The following is a 23,102-nucleotide window of genomic DNA, read 5'->3' on the forward strand; positions in this document are numbered from 1 at the left end:
AAATGTCCAAAGTACACAGTTTGTCAAACAATGGCAGCAAGGTCAGATAAACAGTAAAGAGTAAGAAGGAGCCAAGCAGACCAAGAGAGAATTATTGATAATCTTTGTTTCCTCTGAGATCTTTAACTTTATGTACAAATAAACATGTCTCTGGCTATCTCTGCACATATATGCATGAGCCCTCAGATGCCAGATGAAGGGACTGGATCCCCATGAGCTCGAGTTGCAGGTGGTCATGAGACACCGAGCCGGAGTGCAAGTGATTGTCACCATTGACCCATCATCTCTCCAGGCCCCTGGTTTTGTTATTATTAAGATTTACTTATTTTATGGATATGAGTCTACATGTAGAATAGGGCATGGATCCTATAGGACTACATTATAAACAGTAGTGAGCCACCATGTGCGTGCTAGGACTTGAACTCAGGACCTCTGGAAGAGCAGCCAGTGTCTTTACCGCTGAGTTATCTCTCCAGCCCCTCTAATTTCAGTTTTGAAGTTGTTGGAGAAGGGGTCTTGCTGTGCTGTACAGCCTGGTCTCTAATGCACTGGTTGAAGTCTGTCACTCAATCCTCAAAAAGCAGAGTGGGAAGATTCCCCTAGCAGATGACTTCAAGCATAAAATACAATGAGATTGTATATAAATCACCTATCAAGACCACAGCCTAGAATATGGCAGGCATTGTTTCAATATATGTTAAGCTACTTTTTTCTTTTCCCTTGGATGGTGCTTCCTGAAATTTATAGCATTTTCTTATTCTCTCTTGGTATTTATAAGTTCTTTTTACTAAATCAACAATTTCAGGTTTTAAAAATGAGTTACATTCCAGGCGATGACTTTTGCACAGTGAAACACTCCTTAACAATGCTGTGCTGTAGCACTGACAATGAACCACAAAGCAAATTTCAACTTCTCACCTTTCCCTTGACCACTGAGAAGCATGCTACTCTCCTCTGATGCCCAGGAATCCCGAGTTCCCAGGGAACCTTGGCTTTAATCCCTTGACTGCTGAGAAGCATGCTACTCTGATGCTCAAGGATCCTGATTTCCCTGGGAACCTCGGAGTCACTCCCTTGGGCATCAGTCCCTTGACCGCTGAGAAGCATGCTATTCTCCTCTGGTGCTCAGGGATCCCGAGTTCCCAGGGAACCTCAGTGTCACAAGGGCAAAGAAGCCCTGCTCTGAGTGCACTGTGCTGAAGCTATATCACTGGGTGGGTCAGATGGATTGAGTGTGGCTCTTACTCACACACTTTAACAATGGGCTTCTCAAAGCACGATTCCATCCTAAGTCAGAACATCTAGATAAGAGGTTTGTTCTATTATTTTACAACCACAACATTAAAAAGGATAATGAGTGGCTAAAAGAAAAATATAAATGGATGAAGGGGGGACCTAAAATTGTAACAAAAACAAACAGAAGAAAGTGCAGTATTCCTGAAGTCAATTGTTATCAAGAATTACAAAAAGATCTTTGAACAAAACCAGATGAAAGGACTATGGGTAAAATGGAGAACAGAAGCTCCCTTGGTCCAAGAAGGAAAAGAAGAGAAGTCAGCTCAATAAGCAATGTCTACTCCAAGAGATGACAGGAAACACACGCAGGGACATTCACCATGCACCGCGCGCACGGGGGGGGGGAGAGATCTGCCCCCCAAAAAAACCCACCACCACCACCACCCCATACTGACTCCTAGCTGCCTGACACAGAGGTGCTGGGAACAGCTGGAACCACCAGAGAGAAACTTCCCACCCTAGCACCAGTTCCAAACAATAGGCCAGACTGGGGAAATGCAACCAAGGGCTGAATAGATGTGGGTAGAAAGACAAGGTACTTGGGGTGTGAGGAGGGAGGCTGAAGTATGATCCAGAAACCAAAGCTGAGATTCTCTGTGAGAACCTTGGAAGCAATAGCCAAGAAGGTGTAACTGTAACTGTCTAGCAAGAAAACGGGTGGGGTGGAAGGTATGCAGTAACAAAGAAGCAGCAGCTGAACTCACCACAGGTGAAAGAGCCTGATTTGTAACTATATAGACAATACGAAAGTGAACACAGAGAGATCCAGAACCCTGGCAAAATAAACATTGTCTGCTGAAATGGTACACAATAGCACAGACACGACCTCATACGAACCTCAGACCAAAACCACAACTGGTAGTAGGCTGGCTACCCCCACCCCACGACATGTGGGACAATAATAAATGGGCATTTCCCTCGAAGCACCATCCATGGTGAAGACAGGAAACCCAAGGAAGAGCAGACACCTGCTGGCAGCTGAATGGGTTTGAATTCAGGGGCTAGTGCACACCAGCATATCTGGTTTAACAGGTTTGAACGGGAGCCCAGAAGCCACTCTTCCCTTCCATCTCAGTTTGCTGAATGAACCAGAGCGAGGATACTGACTGGTGGTGTAATATCTAAAACTCTATCTTACATTTATTTCGCTTTAAGTCAAAAATTTCACTGTAGCATAAATTCTCTTAATAATTCTGCTTCATTTATATATTATTTTATTAGGGTTTATGACTACTCTATGTTTTGAGACCCATCTTATTAAATAATCTATTACTCCACACACAATCCATATACCTTCTAATTCCTACCACATATCCGCTTTATTCCCCATTCTGCCCTCTTCTTAACTCTAATTCTCCATAGCTTTAAGCATGAAAAGCTCTGTTAATTCTAACAACACCCCAACTCTACCCACCCATCTACTTTGCTCTTCATTCTTTCCTCGGTTGATAGTGATCTCGCTAGCCATTGCCCGTGTCAGCACTGTCCCCTCACCCAACAGTTACTGGATTATGGGTGACTCAGAAGTCGACTGTTATCTTTGCACACCGGGCCTGTCCAGCAGCAGTTCTTCTGCAGCTGATGCTCCACACTGCCTGCAGCACTGTGAACTTTAACTAATACCCTAACCCCCAGTCAGTCCATAGGGAGAGGACAACTCACCCCTCTACAGTCTAATCCCACATGACACTCAACTCAAGAATGGATCTATCATTAAAAACAAAAGCCTTCCCACAATGAGCTAAGCCCACGTGTACCAGTTCCAGTGCGGAAATGCAAGAAACACGAGAAAGTGGAAACAGTGTCACCTCTATGGAAAATACCGATTCCAACGGCAGCGAGTTGGACAGAAGCCCACACAGAGAATTAAAAAGAGTCATCATGAGAAAATTCAGCAAGAACAAAGGGGACACACAAACCCCTCAATGATTCAAGGGGAATACAAATAAACTGCTAACTGAATAAGGAAGTCAGTTTAGGATATGAGGGGGGAATATCAATCAAAATGCTGAAAAAATACAACAAATCAAAGTTTTAAATATAAAAAATAAATCTAAAATTGTGTAAGAACAAGGACAGAGTAAAACGAAGCTTCTTATTAGATCTCAAATTCTCATAAAAATAAACCACACACACATATACATATACTACATGTATCAGAAACTGTCTCGAAGGCAAGCATAACTCCAGTGTTTCCAACAATATTAAACATCTGTCTTCAGCACATGAAGCAGCAATGTTATCATCTCTGAGCTGCAAAGAAGTCCTTTGCCTGCAGGAATAAAATAATCTGCTCTCTGCTTGACAGAATTTTACTGGCCATGCACAGGGAAGGAGGGTGGGGAAGATGAAATTATTGCCCTTTGCAGACAGAAAACTTTCTACTTGGAACAGATATGTCTGACTCATCAAGAGCATATGGAGGTTTAAGATCCCTAACTATAAACAGTAGGATCCAGGCCTGGGTGGTCTGTGTTATGTCCAATAATATATAAATTGGCTTATCCTCAAAGTAAATATTTCCATTTTATTATTATGAGTCATGAAAATATTCAGTCTGTTAAAAAAACAGAAACATTTTCAATCCAATCTCTTAGGCCTGTATTTTCAATTGACATTTGAGGACTCATTAAATGCATGCAGAGGTAAGTGACTTTACTGACACCTTAGAGGGCACCTAAATGAAGAGGAAAAGTGCCCAATGGGACGGAAACAGTGTGAGGATGATCGCTGTTATTTTCTAGACACTGGTTCATAACAAGCATGAGGGATGGGATGAAATGAGAAAAGCCACAGGTGCCACTCCTTGTCTCAAACGATCTGGTTACACTATAGAAGTCACGTGGTGGTATTTCTAGACTGGTTATGCCTCTCATTTTCTTCAAATACTATATCAGAGTGGCAGCTGACAGTTAGATGTGTTTGAAAAATATTTAAATATTTTATCAAAGATGTTATTTATTTTCTGGAGATCTTCTGGGGAAGGGGAGAAGAATAAACTCTCTATTCATGTGGTGTATGATAAAATGGCTCTCAAAGCATCCAAATTATTCTCAATCAATGAAAAAAAATTCAAAATTCTTCAAGGATGACGGGAACTTGGTCTGACTCGGGATTCTCTCCAAACCTGCTTAATAAATTTGACAGATGATATCTAAAAGCCGTGAGAGCTACATCACCAGAATATAGAGATGCAAAGAGCATCGTGGGCAGACGTGCAGGAGGGAAAGTCTTGACTCCAGCTGTATTTCTCACCACTGGTGTGCTAAATGAGCATTAAATATTATTTGCTCTGCTCTAATTTCTCCCTTCTAAAAGAACTAGCCTCAGTGTGAAATATTCTCTCAATGGAAAGTAAATGAATATTAGGAAATACTTTAGCTGCCTGGCTGTTTCCCAGGAAGCACATACGGACACAGATGCTCGCTCATATCCTACACATCCAGTTCTTAAAAACTATTGCTGATGCTAAAAATATTTTTCTATACAATTAAATGGTACTTCTTATTCTACCATATCTAGGTGGTAAGAATTTTAATCATACACATTAAGTAATTCTGTAGTATTGGTAATACAAGAATTCTAACAGATTTTACCACCTTACAACTGTTACATTTATTTTACTAGAACAGAATGGATAGAGAATAGTTATATTATTAGTACTGTAGAAGACAACATTTAGTTTGACTTGACATTGTGCTACTAGAACTAAATATATTTAGCTAGATCTAAATAAAATCCAATTCCAGAAGTAAACAAAGGTTTTAAGAAAATATATTTTAAAGAGAAAGAATTTGTGCTGTTTAAAATTATTCTAGTTACAATATGAAAAACAGGGGATATGAGAGTTTTCCTTCTTCCCTATCGTAAGACATTACTTATTTGCAGAAATCAGCACAAAATACAAAGAACTTTTCTTGTGAATGTCTTTCTGAGACAAGGTCTCATACCGTAGAGCAGGCAAGCCTTCAACTCACTACATTAGCCAAATTAGCCCTGAACTCATGGTGTGCCTTCTGCCTCCATGACTTGGGTGCTAGAATTATAGGAGTGTGAACCAATACAGCTAGAATCTTATAGGGAAAATTTGTTTAATGAACTATCGTTTTGTATGCTAATCAAAGCATGGTTAACTATTTTGGAACGCCAAGTTCTGATGGCAGATGGTCTCATACATAGTATAATATCTAATCCTCTCTCTCTCTCTCTCTCTCTCTCTCTCTCTCTCTCTCTCTCTCTCTCTGTGTGTGTGTGTACACTTGAGTGTGTGCTGGTGCACCAGAGGCTAGAGCTGGAGCTCTACTGTACCCCTCAGGTGCCATGTAACTCAAGTTTTGAACACAGGGTCTCTCCTCAGTCTGGCAGTCACCACTCAGGCCCCACTGGCCTTGGTGTGGACAGGAGTTTGTCATCGCCAGTGTTTCAGCTCTGTCACTAAATGTAGACATTACATCATTAGGAGAGAATTCAATAATACATCTAAACTCTCTTTACCTAGATTAGGATAAAATTACAGGATTTCTTTAATCTTTGCTGCAATTGTAGCTGACTGCTACCTCCAACCTCAGTGACAACAGGGAGCTGTAAACAAGAAAGCTTTCTGTCTTCACACGTGATACAATGGGGAAAGAGGATTTACCTATGGATTCATTTTGTCAACGACTCAGAATTATCAGATGAACATGGAGTGGACAGTACACTGGCTGGTTTGTAACAGGCTAACATTTATTTAGAGGAATCACTCAATGAAAACAGTTTCTGTGATATTCAATGTGCAGAGTGTGTATGTACAAATATGAATGGGATGGCCATACTGGTGACTAAGGAAAGAGGGAGCTCAGGCTGCCCCTCTGCCCTCTGAAAGACTTATGTGCATGGCAATCATCACGAACAGGATGAGGAAAACCATGCTCCCATCAGAAGTTAAGACAGGCTACAGAGATTAAATACCCCAAGGTTAGACATCGAGTAGACTGCAATTCTAACAACAATTTGGATTAGATAATAATTACAATGATTAGAATTAACATTTATTGATTACTACTTATTAGGCAATGTTTATTTGGTCCTAGCTATAACTACAGGTTCTAAGAATAACTTTCTTTAAACACACTTGATGTGGGATTCCCCTCTGTATGCTGTGAATATCACTGGTTAATAAAAGAACTGCTTTGGGCCTATAGCAGAGCTATAGGGGAACAGAACTTGGCGGGGAAAACTAAACTGAATGCTGGGAGGAAAGAGGCAGAGTCAGAGAGAAGACATGTAGCCCTGCCAGAGACAGACACCGGTTTGAATATTGCTGGTAAACCACAGCCACGTGGCAATACATAGATTACTAGAAATGGGTTGAATTAAGATGTAAGAGTTAGCCAATAAGAAGTTAGAGCTAATGAGCTAAGAAGTGATTTAATTAATACAGTTTCTGTGTGATTATTTCGGGGCTAAGTGGCCAGGAATCAACGAGTGGCTTTCTTACTACACACACTGAGGAGATGAAACAATGAGAAGGTAAGTAACTTGCCCAAGACCCCAGAGGAAGGATTATTCACATTCAGGCAACAGGCTCACATTTCTGCCTTACTAGTCACATCCAGGAGACCACACTACCAGAAGCCTTGCACTCCACCTCAGGGAGTTTAGGGCTGGGGAGAAGGCACAGCTGTTGAGAAAGAATGCTGGCTACTCTTGCAGAAGACCTGAATTCATTCCCCAGTACCCACATGGAGAGACTCAAAACTGTCTAGAACTATAGCTCCCTGGGATCTGACACCCTCTTTGGGCGTTTGAAGGTACCCACAGATGTTTGCATATTATGATGCAGAGACATACAGAGACACATAAATTAAAATAAAGAATTTTTTAAATAAAAAAATAGATTTTTGTTTTGTTTTACTTAAACAAGGCCACAACTATTTGGGGTTTTTGTTGTTGTTGTTGTTTGGTTTGATTCTTTTGCTGTTGTTTCAAATGAACAGGAGAGGAGAGTTGGGGAATATCATTTTAAGATGTATTGCTTTTGTTCCTGCTGCATTTGTTTAACTCTGTGATGTTGTGATTCTTTGCCTCTCTAAAACACCTGATAGTCCTAATAAAGAGCTGAATGGCCAATAGCGAGGCAGGAGCAAGGATAGACAGAGCTGGCAGGCAGAGAGAACAAATAGGAGAAACAAGGAAGAAGAGAAGCAAGAGAACAAGGAGAGAGGGACATCAGGGGACAGCCACCCAGCTACACAGAAAGCCACAGAGAAAAAAAACAAAGAAAAGTCCACAGAAATAGAGAAAGATAAAAGCCCAGAAGCAAAAGGTAGTCAGGATAATTTAAGTTCAAAAGAGCTGGCAAGAAACAAGCTAAGGCTGGGCATTCATAACTAAGAATAAGCCTTTGTGTGTGATTTATTTGGGAGCTGGGTGGTGCCCCCTCCCTCCCAAAAAGCCAAAACAGTAAAACACCCCACAAGAGAGGAGAGAGCAGATGCATGCAAACTGCAGAAAGGGAGGCAGTTTGGGCAATGGAGCTGAGCACTGACAGTGGAGAGGCGAATATGGAGACAATTCAAAGGCTATTTAGTTATGTCACCTGATTTCTAGCTGGGAGAGTGGCATCCATGAACTGGCTGAAGAAAAGCAAACAGTTGTGGAAAGTCTAGAATCACTGAACTAGAGACGCTAAGTCCAACTTTGTGAAACGTCAGTCTGAGGAGCCATCAACCATGTCACTAGATTATCTGTGGCTTTGAAAGTTAGAAGACCAATATAACATAACACAGAGTAGGGATCATTACTATACAATGGTAATTAAATGCTCAGAAATGTGTGAGATTACCAAAAGACAGCATCAATACTGAAAAACAGTTAGGTCCAAACACAGAATCAGATACACATACATAAAGGATGATTGATGCAAGAACCAAGAAGAGGCACTGGAGGAAGGAGCAGAGGAAGAAAAGAATAAAGACTGAATCATTTCAGAAAAACTAAGGGAAAGGTTTACAGGAAGAGGAGGCAAAATTCCCTAGGTAGCTGAAAATTCTTCTAAAACAGAATAGTAAATAACCGTTAGATTTAGAGGCAGGCTGTTTCTGAGGGTCTTAGAGAGAATTCCAGAGGCTCGTGGGGTGGAATTCAGATTACAGTGACAAATAGCAAATATGGACAGCTAATTTGGAAAATCTGGATGTTGAGAGACAGAAAAATGAAAAAAGGATGTCTGTAAAGAATGGGGAAAAATGGTTCTCTCTACTCGCCCCCTCACTTTCCTTTCCACATAGCCACACCTCTGACCACTGTTTCTTGAGGCTCCTGGCTCCTCTACAGACCATCTTAAGGACCAGCCTCCTGACCTTCCAGGAGTAAATTATCATTATAATTAGGTGATCTTAAGGCTTTTAAAATACCACTTATGAATGAAGCAACTACCACACTCCCTAGTGGAGACATCTGCAGTGAACATCAGATTTATCCTAGGATCACGCCACTGTTTCATGATACTACATATCACATGTCATATAATTTATGGACAAATATTTTCCCTTTCAACTATCAAAGCACAAGCTAAAAATATTTCCTGGGTAAAATCAATTTTGTGTGATCGGTACCATAAAAAATGTGGAAAAAAAAGAAAAAAGACACAAAAAGAAACATAATCCATCTGAGAAAATACCAATTCATCCAAACTCCAATTAGGTGCCCCCAAGTAAATAAGGGGACTGAGTACAACTGTTTCACTGAGAAGGGGCATTTTCCTCTCGCCATCCCTTTTCCAGAGAGACACTAACATATACAGCTACTAGATCCTGGTCCCCTCCTTACACAGAACAGGCAAGTTTCCAGCATACCTAAATGGAATCTCTAGGTCAGTTGCCTCTAGCTTTAAGCAGCACATGCATACAAAAAGAATATGCTGACATACTCCCTCCATGTTGCGTGATGGTTTAGAACAATGGAAGGTACTGGTTTAGTCAGCTGAACAATGAAGAGAATGGACTCAGGTTGGAGAGAACAAGACTGATACCCAGGCTTTGTTTAAAGTAGTGCAATCCTTGGCACATTCCACCAACTCTCAACTTTCAAATCCTCACTGTACGACAGTAAAATTCAGTACCTACGCTTTTTAAGCTGTGGTAAAGTTTAAACCCAGAACATTTACAAAGCAGCTAGCACAGACCTTTGCATGCAATAAGCACTCAGTAAATATTATCTAGCTGATATAACTGTTTGTTATCAAAATTACAGCATTCGAGGTCTTTCTCAGCCATAAAAAAGGCACTCGGCTTCACTGAAGTCCCAGGAGGTGCAGACTAACACTATGTACAATTTAAACCACAGAGGGATACATTAGTGTATGATTCTTTTGAAGATGATAAAAGATTTGCGGATTCATCACTTGCTTAACTGTTTCCAAAAGAATTTAAAACTTCTTTCATTTCACTTTCATGACCAGAAAGCAAGCTTTGAGCACCATTTTGAAGAAAACTATTACAAACTTAATAAAAGTACAGATAGGTCCTTACCGGGGTTTATAGTACTTTATTAATATGCACTCTCAATAAACTCAGGCAAAGTATGGATGCTGGAAGTACAAAACTGACTCATCTTACAGATGGGGGTGTCAGGTCCTCCCACACGGAAGACTGACAGAGGAAGAGAGGGGAAAGGAGGTGCTTGGGAGAGACATACTAAATTAAACAAAAGGATCAACAGCAGGAGCATTAGAAACAGGACTGGATCAAGAGAGGGGAAAGGAGGTGCTTGGGAGAGACATGCTAAATTAAACAAAAGGATCAACAGCAGGAGCATTAGAAACAGGACTGGATCAAGAGCTCCAGATCACAGGTGCACACTCAGAAGAGACTATCGGCAGTGACAGTTAACTGCAGGACTTGTGCTGGAAGAGTTCCTTTTCCTAGAACAGAACTCTCTTCAGGTGGAAGTGAACAGAACCGTAGCTACCTGATTCATGACTGAACAAGAAAAACTAAGTGAGGGCAAGCAGAGCGGAAGCAGAGTCCCAACAGGAAAAGGGCTCAAGGAGGACGGCAGAGGCCGGTGCTTAACGACACAGTTCAGTCTCTAGTCGATCTCTTTCATGACAACAGCTGTTAGAAATTCCAGCTTCCTATGGGAAAGTTTCCTATTTCAGCCACTATTTATTAGTTCTGTGACAATTTGATATGGAAGATAAGAATGTAGAACTGCACTCTACAGTAACCATTCTTTTGAAAGTCCTAGTCCAGAGCTTTACAAAGCAGCATGCCACCACGCTTTATAAAGCTGTCTGAAGATCCAGCCAATTACTTTTCAACAAAGTGAACTTTCATACAGAACAAACAAAAAGCTACGTGCCTGTAAAGCTGATATACAGAACACTTAACAAAAATTAACCTGCCATAGAACTGGAAGAATGAATGACAACTGACTATTAGTGAGCTTTAAGCTAGATCCACATGTACGAATGAAACCCAGAGTTCTTTTAAAAAGCTACTTTTTTTTAACCATTTAATTATTTAGTGTGCGTACTTGTGGAGGACAGAGGACAACTTTTGGACATCGTGTTTCTCTTTTCCTGTGTAGGTCCCAGGAACTGAATTCAGGACATCAGACTGGGTAACAAGTTCCTTTACCTCACTGGATGCACAGCTACTGTTGATAAATCCATTGGAAACAGGCATATAAATACACAGAGGCCTGAAGATAAAGACGAAGGCAAGAAACTCACGGCGAAACATTGCGCTTGCTCTTATCTCTGTAAACAGGACTGAGTGCTAAATGCTTCACTTTGTGCTTTTTGTTGATTCTCTTTCAGGTTCCAACTAAAAGAAAACGTTCTGATCCTATGAAACAACCTGATCCTAAATCTGGTATAGTGATTCATGCCTGTAACCCTTACAGTGAGGAGGCTGACACAGGAGAGTGGCTCTGAGTTTGAGGCTTACTTAAGCTATGCAGGGCACTGCAGGCCATTTCAGGCTACAGAGTAGACACAGCCAGAACGAAGTGGTGTATGTGGTGACAGTACTTACTACTGCTTCACACATGAACACACGCCTGAACATAAACAGTGTGGGGGATGCATGAGAAAACATTTCTATCTGTTCTTCCTCATCACTCTCAGCCAGCGCCGAGAGCAGCAGACCGTGCCCTCGGGCACAGCTGTGACAAATGTTCATACTGATGAGGAAGTGGAACGCAGGAAGCAGGACTCAGGAATGCCCGCTGGTACATTCACAGAACATCCTTCCAAAGCATCGTCAAAATTTGCTGCTACATTCTTTGTATTTGCATTTTCACTGGAATCCACAGCAGATAGGATCAATAGAATCCAGATGCCTGCATAAGTCAGGCAGCTGGATTAAAAAAAAAGTAGAACAAAATTACAATTACCAATTATTACTTTTCCTCAATCCAGACATTTAAAGCACTCTAGGATTCCATAAGCCTATGGAAAATCCCAAACACCATATATAAGATAATGTATGTAAAGAAACATTTAAAAACCTACTAAGAGTCATGTAAAGGTGAAATATTTCATTCAGCATTTAGGCTAGCATAGTTTTTAATACCAAAATCAGTGTTCTGGTTTTTAAAATAAATTCACACATCAGAGACATGGACTCCATCAGGAAAAAAAATATGAAATTATTGTCTCAAGTTCTTCCTTTAAAAAGAAAAATCACATGAGTACATTTTATCTTTACTGAAATGGATCTCAGTTTCCCCTTTCCAACTCAGACACCAGGATAAAAACACAACGATTCACTGGCACATAAAAGTTCCTTTATCCTCTTGCCAGAAGACATTAACGATTAAAAGGAGACCTGAGGACAATATTATTTTGTATTTAATTATCCAATTTTATGCAATTAGCTTTAAAATACTAACAATAAATTGAATAAATATGTCCACAAATACCTGTGTTTATATTAAAATGCCATTGGACTTGCCAAATGCTGTGTAAAATAACTATTCATTCCAAGCCAGGGCACAGAAAAGCACAGACATTGTTTTGTTTGGTTGCAGTGCTTTCTAGAGGGCTATATTTTTACCATTCAGCAATCCCCTTGTTGGGTTATCCAAACGAACTTCTGCCAAGAACACTACAAATTCAGTAACAGTACTTCTTTGGGGAGAAAAATAGCCCCCCTTCCTCAGAAAATTGAAAGTGTTTATCTTGGCCCTCAAACCTTATATTGAGCCTTCTGGAAAATATGCTAAACCGCTGATTTTAACTCAGACATTTGTAACTGAAGCAAGAACAGTTCTGCAGCTCTGCACCCAAACACATATTTAGAGTGGATTTCCTTCTACACCAAAATCCTAGGCTGATGGCAGCACTGTTCACAATATAATTTCCTATGGCCAGGCAACAATCTGGGTATTTATCGATGTATTCAATATGAAATTTGCTGTTAAACCTCAAAAGATTTCTTATGGCTAAGAAATGCTAAACATTAAGCATACTTGTTACCCTGAACTGTCACTTTGGGAAGGACTGTTTCCTTTTATGATCTGTTAAGATTTTCACAAGAATAAAATTTACATCACACTGTACTTTACTCCCATACATGACAACAGAGATTGTTTTCCTAATGCTGCAACATTTTGGAATTTATTTTCCTGATACTCATGCTACACCATCAGGCTAATAGGAACACAGGGTTTAAAAGACAGCCTTTGAATTTCTTTTCTTACAGAGGTACCCTAGTATCTATGACATAATTATAGTCTGAAGAAACTAATTAAATGAACTGTCCATGATTTCTAATCAGCCCACCAAATTAGAGCTATTAGAACACAAGAAACATTGTGCTACAAAGTAGAACAGCAGCTAAAATAAAGCATGAATCAAAAATTTTAAAAATCAGGCTGGGTATGTGAATCTGTGTTTAGAGTAGTGACCCAGCACTCCCAAGGCTCTGGGCTTAATCAAAGCAGAGAAACCAAAGGAAGAAAGAAAAGAAAAAGAAAAGGAGAGAAGACACATTTCCCAAACGTCATTAGAAAGCTCTGATACTTTCTACCACTAGTATCTGATATAAAATCTCATGCAGCTCACTATCATCTGAAGATGAAGTGCTATCATGCAGCTTCATGACTTTGTGTCTATCCGCTAGCCTGGTAACAGCAGCATTTTCTATTCTCTCAGAACACTTTTGAAAAGCAAAAACAATTACCATATTAGCTTTATCAAATATTTACTTCGATGTCCTGGCAAGAAATCCCTACTTTAAATTACTGGTATGGCTTAATTTATTAGAAAATGATAAATATATCTATCACAGACATCTTAAAGTATGCCACTGTCTTTGTCAAGTAAGTACAAATCTTAAAAGACTAGACATGCTGAAAAGTCAATCAAGAATTATCTGAAGGAGTGTTATAAGAAGGCTATGAATAATAATTTATTAGTATGACTGAAAGTGAAGACCAGGAAGGAGTGGATTCCCCCAATGAAGAATCATTTTCTCTCCCTCTCCCCAAAGTTGGGGTCACTCTATGTGGCACTGGTTGTCATGGAACTCAATGTAGACAAGGCTGGCTTTGGACTCACAGAGACCCTCCTGCCTGTCTCCCTACTGCAGGGATTAAAAGTGTACATAGAAAGGCGGCAGACACCCTTTGCTATTCACATGTGGACCAACCTAACACTCTTCCTGGAAACCTTGTTTTTCCTCTTCCTGTTTTCTAACAAACAAGCAGGATTTACCTCTTATTAAACTCTTGGGGTTGGGTGGGCAGCATTCTATGCCATTTACTGGAAATAATGACTTGAAGGATACTTTAGAATCATAGTTGGAAGGAATTTTATACTATTTTGATATTGAAATAAATTGGCGAACAGACCATACCTGAAAAAGAACATGTACATGGCCGCTGTGATGCAGAACAAAAGGACCTGCAACGAGGAGGAAAAGAATTATTTGCAAAAGGTACTGACATCATCACTGTTGTGACTGACAAAAGCAAAACATCCACTATTAAATTTCAGGCCTGGTCCAATGAAAGGGCACAGAGGCTACCATCCCATCACACTGTACCTCAACATACAACATTCTGTAATATACCTACCAAAGACACTGCAATAAGTACCACTTCTCAAATACACCACGTCAAGGCAGTAATGAACTTGGAAGTATATGTAAACATACTATATACATGTAGAGTGTGTGTGTGTGTCTTTGTGTATACATATAAAATCATCACTCAGTATCTATGAAAGACTGGTTTAAAATATAATCCAGCAACTAGCCCACATATACCCAAACCCATAAATGATCAAATCTCTTATAATAAAATGGCATGATATTTGTATATGAGCTATATGCATTCTCTCACACTTTATATAATTTCCAGATTACCTATAATAGGCAGTAAAACATGAATATTCAATCTATACAGTTACTAGACTGTGTTGTTTAGGGATTATTAAGGAAGGGGTAACATATGTTCAATGGAGTTAACAAATTTTATGAATATTTCAACCAGCAGTTGCATGGAAAGGGGACCCAGTGATAAGGTCATAAGGTCAGCTGTATACACAAAACTAATAGCAAACATATACACAGAGGACTCACAGAGACTGGGAGGATGGCAAAGGGTTCAACCACGAACACCTCTACAACTTGCCTGTTAGAACCCAGACTTTCAAACCGTGGGTCCGGACTACATTATGTCATGTGAGGTAACTGACAAAAAAGGCAATAGTAAAAGCTTCCTGAATGTGTAACCACCAATATTTAATTCTAAATCAAATATACTTTAAATCCAAGATGTTTCTGGCAGGACTTGGCCAGGTTAACTCTAAAAAAAGTCTTCTAATGTTTTCCTACCCTCATACACGTAAGAATCAAAACAGTACATTTCTCTTACAATGTGTAAAAGTGCTTAACTTTGAAAATGCCCCGTGAGTTCCTAACTTCAGTTTCCTAACACTCATTCAATGAATTTTGTCTTAGGATTAGAATTGAATTTCCAATAAATTCTAAAATGATCCCAAACACACTTTCTGCCATTTTATTATGCATTTATTCAAAACAAACCATCATAGCTGAAGGTTATAAAATCAAAATACTGATTAACTGAAAATTTTGATATGTTCTATGCCCTGCAATATTAAAAATTCAGTCAAAATTTAATTTTTTGTATAAAAAATAAGGAAGTCTATCCATCAGTATACAAACTTTCTTTTGTCTTTAGTAGATACAAGTTCTACACATACCCAAGAACTGTTCTTAAATATATTTCTTTATAATTTCCAATCAGTAAACGTTTGACTTATGTCCCTATATTACAAATACACCTATAGAAACGTTTCTGCAAACATTTCTCAGAAGAAAGGTACTCACAAGTGGAAAAGTCTTTGATGCTCTGAAGAATTAACCAGAATGAAGACAGGAGGTCTTACAGACAGGCAGATACACACACATACAAGTACATATAAATACATACAAATACACACATGTATACACATAGGTGCATACACACATACACAAACATATTCACGTACATATACATAAACTCATACGTATACACATGTACACAGATACATGCACACAAGGGAAAACATACATATTCCACACACACTCACTGAGTCAACATATGTCTGTTGAGTATATTATCAAGGCAATCTGATTTACTGAAATATAATGAAATGTCCAACTAGCAGGCATTACTAATTAATAAAAAAGCTTATAAAATATAATCACCTTTGGTGGCATACAGAATAACTACCAAAAAAAGGTTTTCCTAATAGCAAGCATACGAACATACAATAAAGCTAGACTGAAGAACTCATTAGCAATCACGCTAAAAGATGAGACAGTGTATGTACATAATCAGAAGCCTAGCTGTAGCTACGGTAACAAAAAGGATCTCTCTAATATTACTGTTAAATCACAGGGAAATGGTAAAATTGCAATCTTATGTTGACAACCACAGTGTTGCAAATTAAGCACAAGAATTGTTAATGTCTTCATTCTCAGGCAAATACAAAGTGAATGATTACCCAGCTGTAAAGAGCTGATTAAGAAGAGACAAATGAAATGGTGAAGCAGTGTTTTGTTATTCTCCCCTCGAGCTACAATTCCCACCCAACCCCTTAGCTTACCCCTTTGATTGCTTCCACATAGCCTTTGCCTACTTTGGCCTGAGTTGTTGGTATTCTAGGAATTTTTTTTTCTATTTTTGAAACTAAATATATGTTTAGATGGAAATGTGCAATTAATTTGAATACTACCACCAAAACTATGAGTGGGTAAGCAATATCATAATGCCATATTCAAAGGCGGTGATATACAGTGCAGCAGATACATCTGAAGAACACTCTTCTGCCTGGGAAGATTTTGCAGGGAGGGACAAGTTTAAAGCCATTGCTTCCTGCTAAGAAAACTTCCAGAAGAAATTATATTACTGCCATTTTTGCTGGTAAAACAATCAGAAAAGTATGTTTCTCAAGGCAGTAACACAGAAATAAAAGTCATAATACATTAATCTACCTAATAGCCAGGGAAGAAGAAAAAAAAGTAAATGTTGTCCAATGTGAACATGGCCTACAGAAACGCTATTTTACCAATCAGAGCCTCAGAGAGCTAAAGCACCTATTCTGGGGTCATTTTAATGTCTATTAGACCCCATCGATGGTTCATTTAACTACTTCTTACCACTCAACTCTACTGCTTTTCCTTAACACCGTGAAAGGTTCTTTGTCCCTGATCCCAGTGCCTCTGCTCCCTCGTCTTGAGCAGACCTTTGGCTCCAGCCTGCAAGCATCAAACCTCTACTCCTCTCATATTAACACTGTCTCTTTTTCTATTAGTCAAACACTGAAACTCTTTTCTGTTTCTGGAAAAGAAACAATAAATTCTGTCTTACCACATCTGTACTTCATTCATATTTTAGTAAAATATCTATCTACCCATTCATTCAACCAAATTTGCTCTGGTTTCATGTCCCCTGTACTTGGTAAGTCAGCAAATGGAAAGAAGAGTCACCAAGGCAACCTCCAGCTTCCCAACCCTCATGATCCCAAATGAAGCAACATACACAGATTCCAAGCTCATATTCTCTGAATACCAGCATACAAGAACACACAAATCCCCCAACATTTCTTACTGCATTAAAGGACTCCTCCTGGCAAGCATTTGAAGACTGACAAAGCACTCCAAGAGGATATTAAAGGCAGACATGTTTATCCTTTATCTTACAGACATCACTAACCAAGACACTTACTCAATGTATTTAGGCAATGGTTTTTGAGGTTCTCTATGTAAACTATCTCTCCTGGAAATATTGAACTATAAAGTTAGGGTGAAGATGACAGCTCAGGGTCAGAGTGCTTGATTAATACACACAAGACCCTGAAGACCGTGGGTTCAATCCCTAGCTTCTAGGTGATGGTCTCAGACACACACACACACACACACACACACATACACACACACCAAAACAAACAAAAACAAAAAAGCAAACAAAAAAAAATACAAAATCCTAGGGGACAAAATCCTTAGATAACTGAGTATGTGAACAGATTCTTGTTATATGAAGGTTTCCAACAGGGATAGCAGTTTCTACATACAACTTCAAAGTCAGCAGAGTCTAACAACACATCTGCCTTCCAGTTTCCCAGCTATAGAAACAGTTATGGTAGACAGTGTCTACAAGTACACTATCCTGATTACTCTGGCTGCTAGGAGTAAGGAAATCAGCTTGTCTCACCTGTAAGAACTCAACCTCTTAAAGTATATTCAGAAATTTTCAATATCCAGTAACTAATCACACTTGGAGGTCACAGTACTTATAACAAAATTCAAATTGGGCTAAAAGCTTTTAAACAATTTATAACAAATCACTGAGACAATAGATAAAAAATTATGTACGGTGAGACTTTATGAACACAGCTTCTGACATTAGTAGAGAGCAAGGACTATATGGAAGGACTTGAAATGAGGGAAGGGGAAGAGCAAAGTGATGTAACTATACTATAATCTCGATCATAAAAAAATACATATGGAGAAATTTCAGCTTTATTAAAAACTTTAAAAGAAAGCTTAATATTGAGGTAAACAGCAAGTCAAATGAATTGGTTCAGCAAAGAAACTGCTCACCACCATCTATTGCCAGAACCAGGGCTGATGCTCAGCCACTATCACCAACATCAGCGGCACCTTGTCCACATCTCTGCTAACAACATCAGCAGGAGACAGCATGATGAAGTCAAGATTAGCTGATGAGTTCCACTTAAACTACCAAGATACTCAGCTGCTTCTTCTCCTTCCTCATACCAAGTTCTCACTATTAATTGGCCATTATGAGCCATTAAAGCGCAATTTGATGCAAGTAAGTAAGGAAACAAATACAAAAAGGAGAGTGAAACATCAAAATTAACCCTAAAGTAAGAGGGTTAAGAAAACAGGTCCTGAAGCTTGAAAGCAAACAGACAGGACCACAGAGTAGGAGAACGGGGAATTGATGGATGTTTTGCCGTTCACTGGCGAGTGTGAAACTACTCTCTCTAGTTGTCACAGCAGCCCTTTAGGTAGGATTAGTGACTGTCATTTTAATTATGGCCGTACTGGGTTTAAAAGACAACTAACTACTTAGCTAAAATTACGGAATATTTATGTAGCTGAACAACAACTCTATGTAACATCAAGCATGAAACTTTCAAGTATAGCACTCAGCCTGTAGAAAATACTATTTACTAATGCTGGTCTAAAGGCCACAGCACTTCAAAAGTAGAAATAATTACTGTTACTCTACTAAATTAAATAATGTTGCCAGTGTCTTACTGGTAGGGCATGAAGGACCATCTTTAGAGTTCAGTATGACAATTACTAAGATGACAGCATAACACCCACATTATTGATTGCCCTGTTACAGAAAGGTCACACTATGTCACGGGGTAAACACGTGGCATAGGTACTTTCGTGTAATGTTTAAAAGAGCTCTGTAATGCAGGACTCTCGCTACCCATTCAGACTCCCGCTCAGAGATACAGAGGAACACTGGGGATTCGGTTGGAGTTTGAAACCATACGAGATCCTGAAGCTCATAAGCTGCCATGAATTTCTCGCAAACTTTTGAAAATCTCATTAAAGATTTACAGCTTTTAAGCCTTTCATTCAAATCAATTATGAAACCTATTATTTTCCTGCATAGAAAACAATGCAGCAAGCGAAAGCAGCCTGAATCAAGTAGCTTGTTACTTAAAGAAGGAACAAGACTTAAGAAAAATGAAGGTGACAAAAAAAATTCCATAACCTTCAAAGCGTGTATAAAATACTTGTTCCAATGAAGAAATCAGGTCTAAGAAATAGAACTTCTTTAGTTTCTAAACTAAGCAATGTAAGCATTACACAGTACAGCTAAAAGTCTCATTTATTTACATCTGTCCTGAGATGAAGGGAGACATCTAAGAGGCAGCAGTGTTCCATGTGCCTGTGCAGTGACGTAAAGAACCATTCTTTACCCTACTGTGACCAAACATGGAGCTTATCCATTCAGAAAATATAAATCAACAAAACCCTACATCATTCAATACACGGAAGGATGGGAAGAAAGCAGAAGAGTAGGTTTCTACACGATATCAGAGCCGAGTTATAACTAAAACAGTATTATGTCTTTCAGCGGGGCAAAGTGAATAGCCTACCCTCCTTGACACAGACAGCAAGTCATGTTAATTCCATTCTTTCCCTCCCCCACCTGGAATTCCCACGAACCAGTACGAGCCAGGGGAAGGGTGATTTTCCTCTGGATACATTACAAAAGTTAAGTATGAGTTTCTAGATTACTTTAAAAAAAAAAAAAAAAAAAAAAAAAAAAAAAAAAAAAAAAAAAAAAAAAAAACCACAGCAGGGCCATGTACTAAGAAGGCAATTCAGTTTTTTGCCATTTGACAATGGGAGAAGGACCACTAGAGAGAAGGTTTCTGTTCCCTAGGTTAGTCAATACACCGGCAATCATTCCTATTTCACCAACCACACTGTTCTACAAACAGGACACCAGATGCGCTGTAGCAGAGCAGCACATGCTTTGATGTCCTCTAAGAATCAACTTAATCCTGATACACAGTCCAAGACATGCTTTAAACACAGTATATCAACATGTCACTCATGAGTTAGAACGCAATACCATCTAGCCCAGACTACGTCCCAGGCCGTGTTCACACTACCAGCTAGATCCTTGGGCATAGCACATTCAGGAATCCACCCACATCTTTCTGTAATTACACACGGCACTGCTCATATCTGGTTAGGTTCCGATTCTGTCCTAGCTGCAGAGTTCTTTCTGTATACGTTGTTCCCCTAGTTACCACTCCTGCAGAGAGGAGACTAGTCATTCCCTAATGAGCATAAAACAAGTCTCAGAGCACCGTGAGTGCACATTTGAATTTGGGTTCAGATGAGATAAGGGAATGTCTCAACTCGATTTACTATGGAACTCAGATGTTCCAAACAACGATATCTCCCAAAATCAAGCCCCCGACATGTGGGTGTTCCTCCAAACGTCCACACGTGTTATGGAAAGGAAACGACAGCCCAGGTTTCTATGTGTGTTTGTATGTGTGTGTGTATGTGTGTGTGTGTATGTGTGTCAATGAAATAAGCAGATACGCACACAGTTGCTCCTCATAATTCTGCACCAAAAGGAAACATTCCTTGAATTTCTGAATACATTCAAAACAATGTACACACAAATCTAAGTATAACCCAGCCTTCCTTGTCTTTTCATGGGGCTTGAATCTAAAAGGATGGGGAAGTTTTAAGTTCAAAAATAGTTCCATCTTCTCTTTTAGCTCCTTAGTTGTATTCATATCCAAAAGCATCAACTCCAGTAAAAACTGTCAGGCAATTTTTTTTTTTATTCTCTATGCTGAGTTTTTCTCCAGAAGATATCACTAAAAGATAAAGTAGAATTCAAGCTGGGGATGTAGTATAAAACCCAGCACTTTGTAAATCAAGCCTGTTGACTTAGGTTTGAGTTACTAACACTTGGAGGTGGAGGCAGGAGGATCATAAGTTTAAGGTCATACAGCAAATCTGGACTACACAAGACCGCTGGGTGTAAGATGAGGAGACCTGGCTGGGCAAAGGTGTCGGGTGACTTCCTCCTGGGACTTTCAATCTGTTTATCCTTTTCAGGATGGCAACTTTTACTCTGCTTTTCCTGTATCTTCAGTGAAAACACCCATGTTAGGTATTTTAAAATGCCAGTATCATTGATGTATTCTTGGTCTCAGCTACAGTCTAAAGTAGCACCATAAAATGTAGGTGCCTAGACACACAGGAATACTGGATATACACTTTGTGACTAAGAGAAAGTACATTAATTTTATTCTCCAATATAAAACATAGACACAGTTAATTCCCTCACCAGATATTTTCAGGTGCCTACATTTAATGGCACTATACAATTCAGAAAATTATCTGTGGAGCCAGGGTATGATGTCTATAATCTCAGAATTCAGGAGTTCAAGGCTGGCCTAGCCTCATGCTGTAGGATATCGCTAGGACATGTGACACCATGTCTCAATGGCACCGCTGTCTCCGTACACCAAGCGTGAATGAGATGAACAAGTGGTGTACTGACAGAGCAGAACAATTCACGTAACCCCCTGGGAAGATAATCTGCAGTCACAGAGTACAGTTCTCACCAATCGATCTGTTCAACATCAAAAGCAATTTGAAACTGATATGCCCTGGACTTCTTGGTCTTCAAAATTTAATTGGTAACAGTAAACCAGACTAATTGGGAAACTGGAAACTTCTGAAGAGCATTTCTAAATGTGTTCTTTTTAGTGCATTAAATATAGAGTATGGCAAAAGTGAGGCAGATGGATATGTTAGCCAAATTTTCACATGGAAATTCTGTCTCTAACAACAAATAGTCTGATTAATATTTGAATGGAAAATGCCTCTAAGGAAGGCAGGTGGTTCCTGGTACACACTGTTTCAGTGTCTGAGCTATCCTAAGCATACATTTCCCTTGCATTAATCAAGTTAGAAGCCAAAACATAAATCGGTATTTTGCAGAAGCATGATTTCATTCTTTAAAAAAAAAAAGAACAAAATCAGATTTAAAAAAAAAAAAAACCTAACAAGTTGTTAAGTGTGCCGCTGTAAAAATTTCATTAGAACACCAACCTTTGTGTACTTTGAAAACCACCAAAGAAAGATCCAACTCTCCAATGGTGTACTAACTGCCTAGAAGCAGGCAGAACAGGAACCTGTATGAAAGGTGGTCCGCCATCACAATATAGCGACATACACTCTTGTTTTGGACTGTTATATAACTAAAGCATAACACATAACGGAGCAGTTTTTTCTACAGCCAAGCTTCAACAGGAAACTACCACATGACTAATTTCTGTGGACATATGTAAATAAGACTAATGATAAATATGTAGACACAGTTAGTGATCAAGATGTAAATAAAACTACTGTAATCATTTCTTTTTTAGAATGATTCTGTCCTTCCCCAAAGATACTAAATTCGCCCCTGAGTGAGACTGGCTATATTTGCATATGGACCTTAAAAGGATCTTAGGGTCAAATAAGACAAATAGGCTCTTAGGGTTGAACACTAACCCATGAGTTAGTGTCTTTACAAGACAAGGACATACCAAAAGGTCTAGTCTGGTACTGTCAGTCCCCTCTTTCCTCCTCCTCCTCTTCTTCTCTCCTCTCCTCTCCTCCCTCCCTCTCTCTATTCCTTCCTCCGTCTCCCCTCCCCTCCACATACTTGGACAAAACATGTAAGGAAACATTAAGAAAGTTGCTACAAAGTCAGAAAGATGTCTCAACAGGTCA

General features: G+C 39.3%; 1 protein-coding gene across 2 annotated transcripts in view; it reads right to left on the bottom strand.

The window, feature by feature from the left end:
* Tmem135 (transmembrane protein 135) overlaps nt 1-23,102 on the bottom strand; it is a 220,711-nt gene that overhangs the window by 31,527 nt on the left and 166,082 nt on the right. For both annotated transcript variants that reach the window (XM_057756487.1, XM_057756486.1), the window contains exon 6: nt 14,145-14,191. In XM_057756487.1, coding sequence (XP_057612470.1) covers nt 14,145-14,191 — 47 coding nt within the window. The remainder of the gene's footprint in view (nt 1-14,144; nt 14,192-23,102) is intronic.

The sequence above is a fragment of the Chionomys nivalis genome, chromosome 23, assembly GCF_950005125.1.
Source record: "Chionomys nivalis chromosome 23, mChiNiv1.1, whole genome shotgun sequence".
Classification (NCBI taxonomy): domain Eukaryota; kingdom Metazoa; phylum Chordata; class Mammalia; order Rodentia; family Cricetidae; genus Chionomys; species Chionomys nivalis.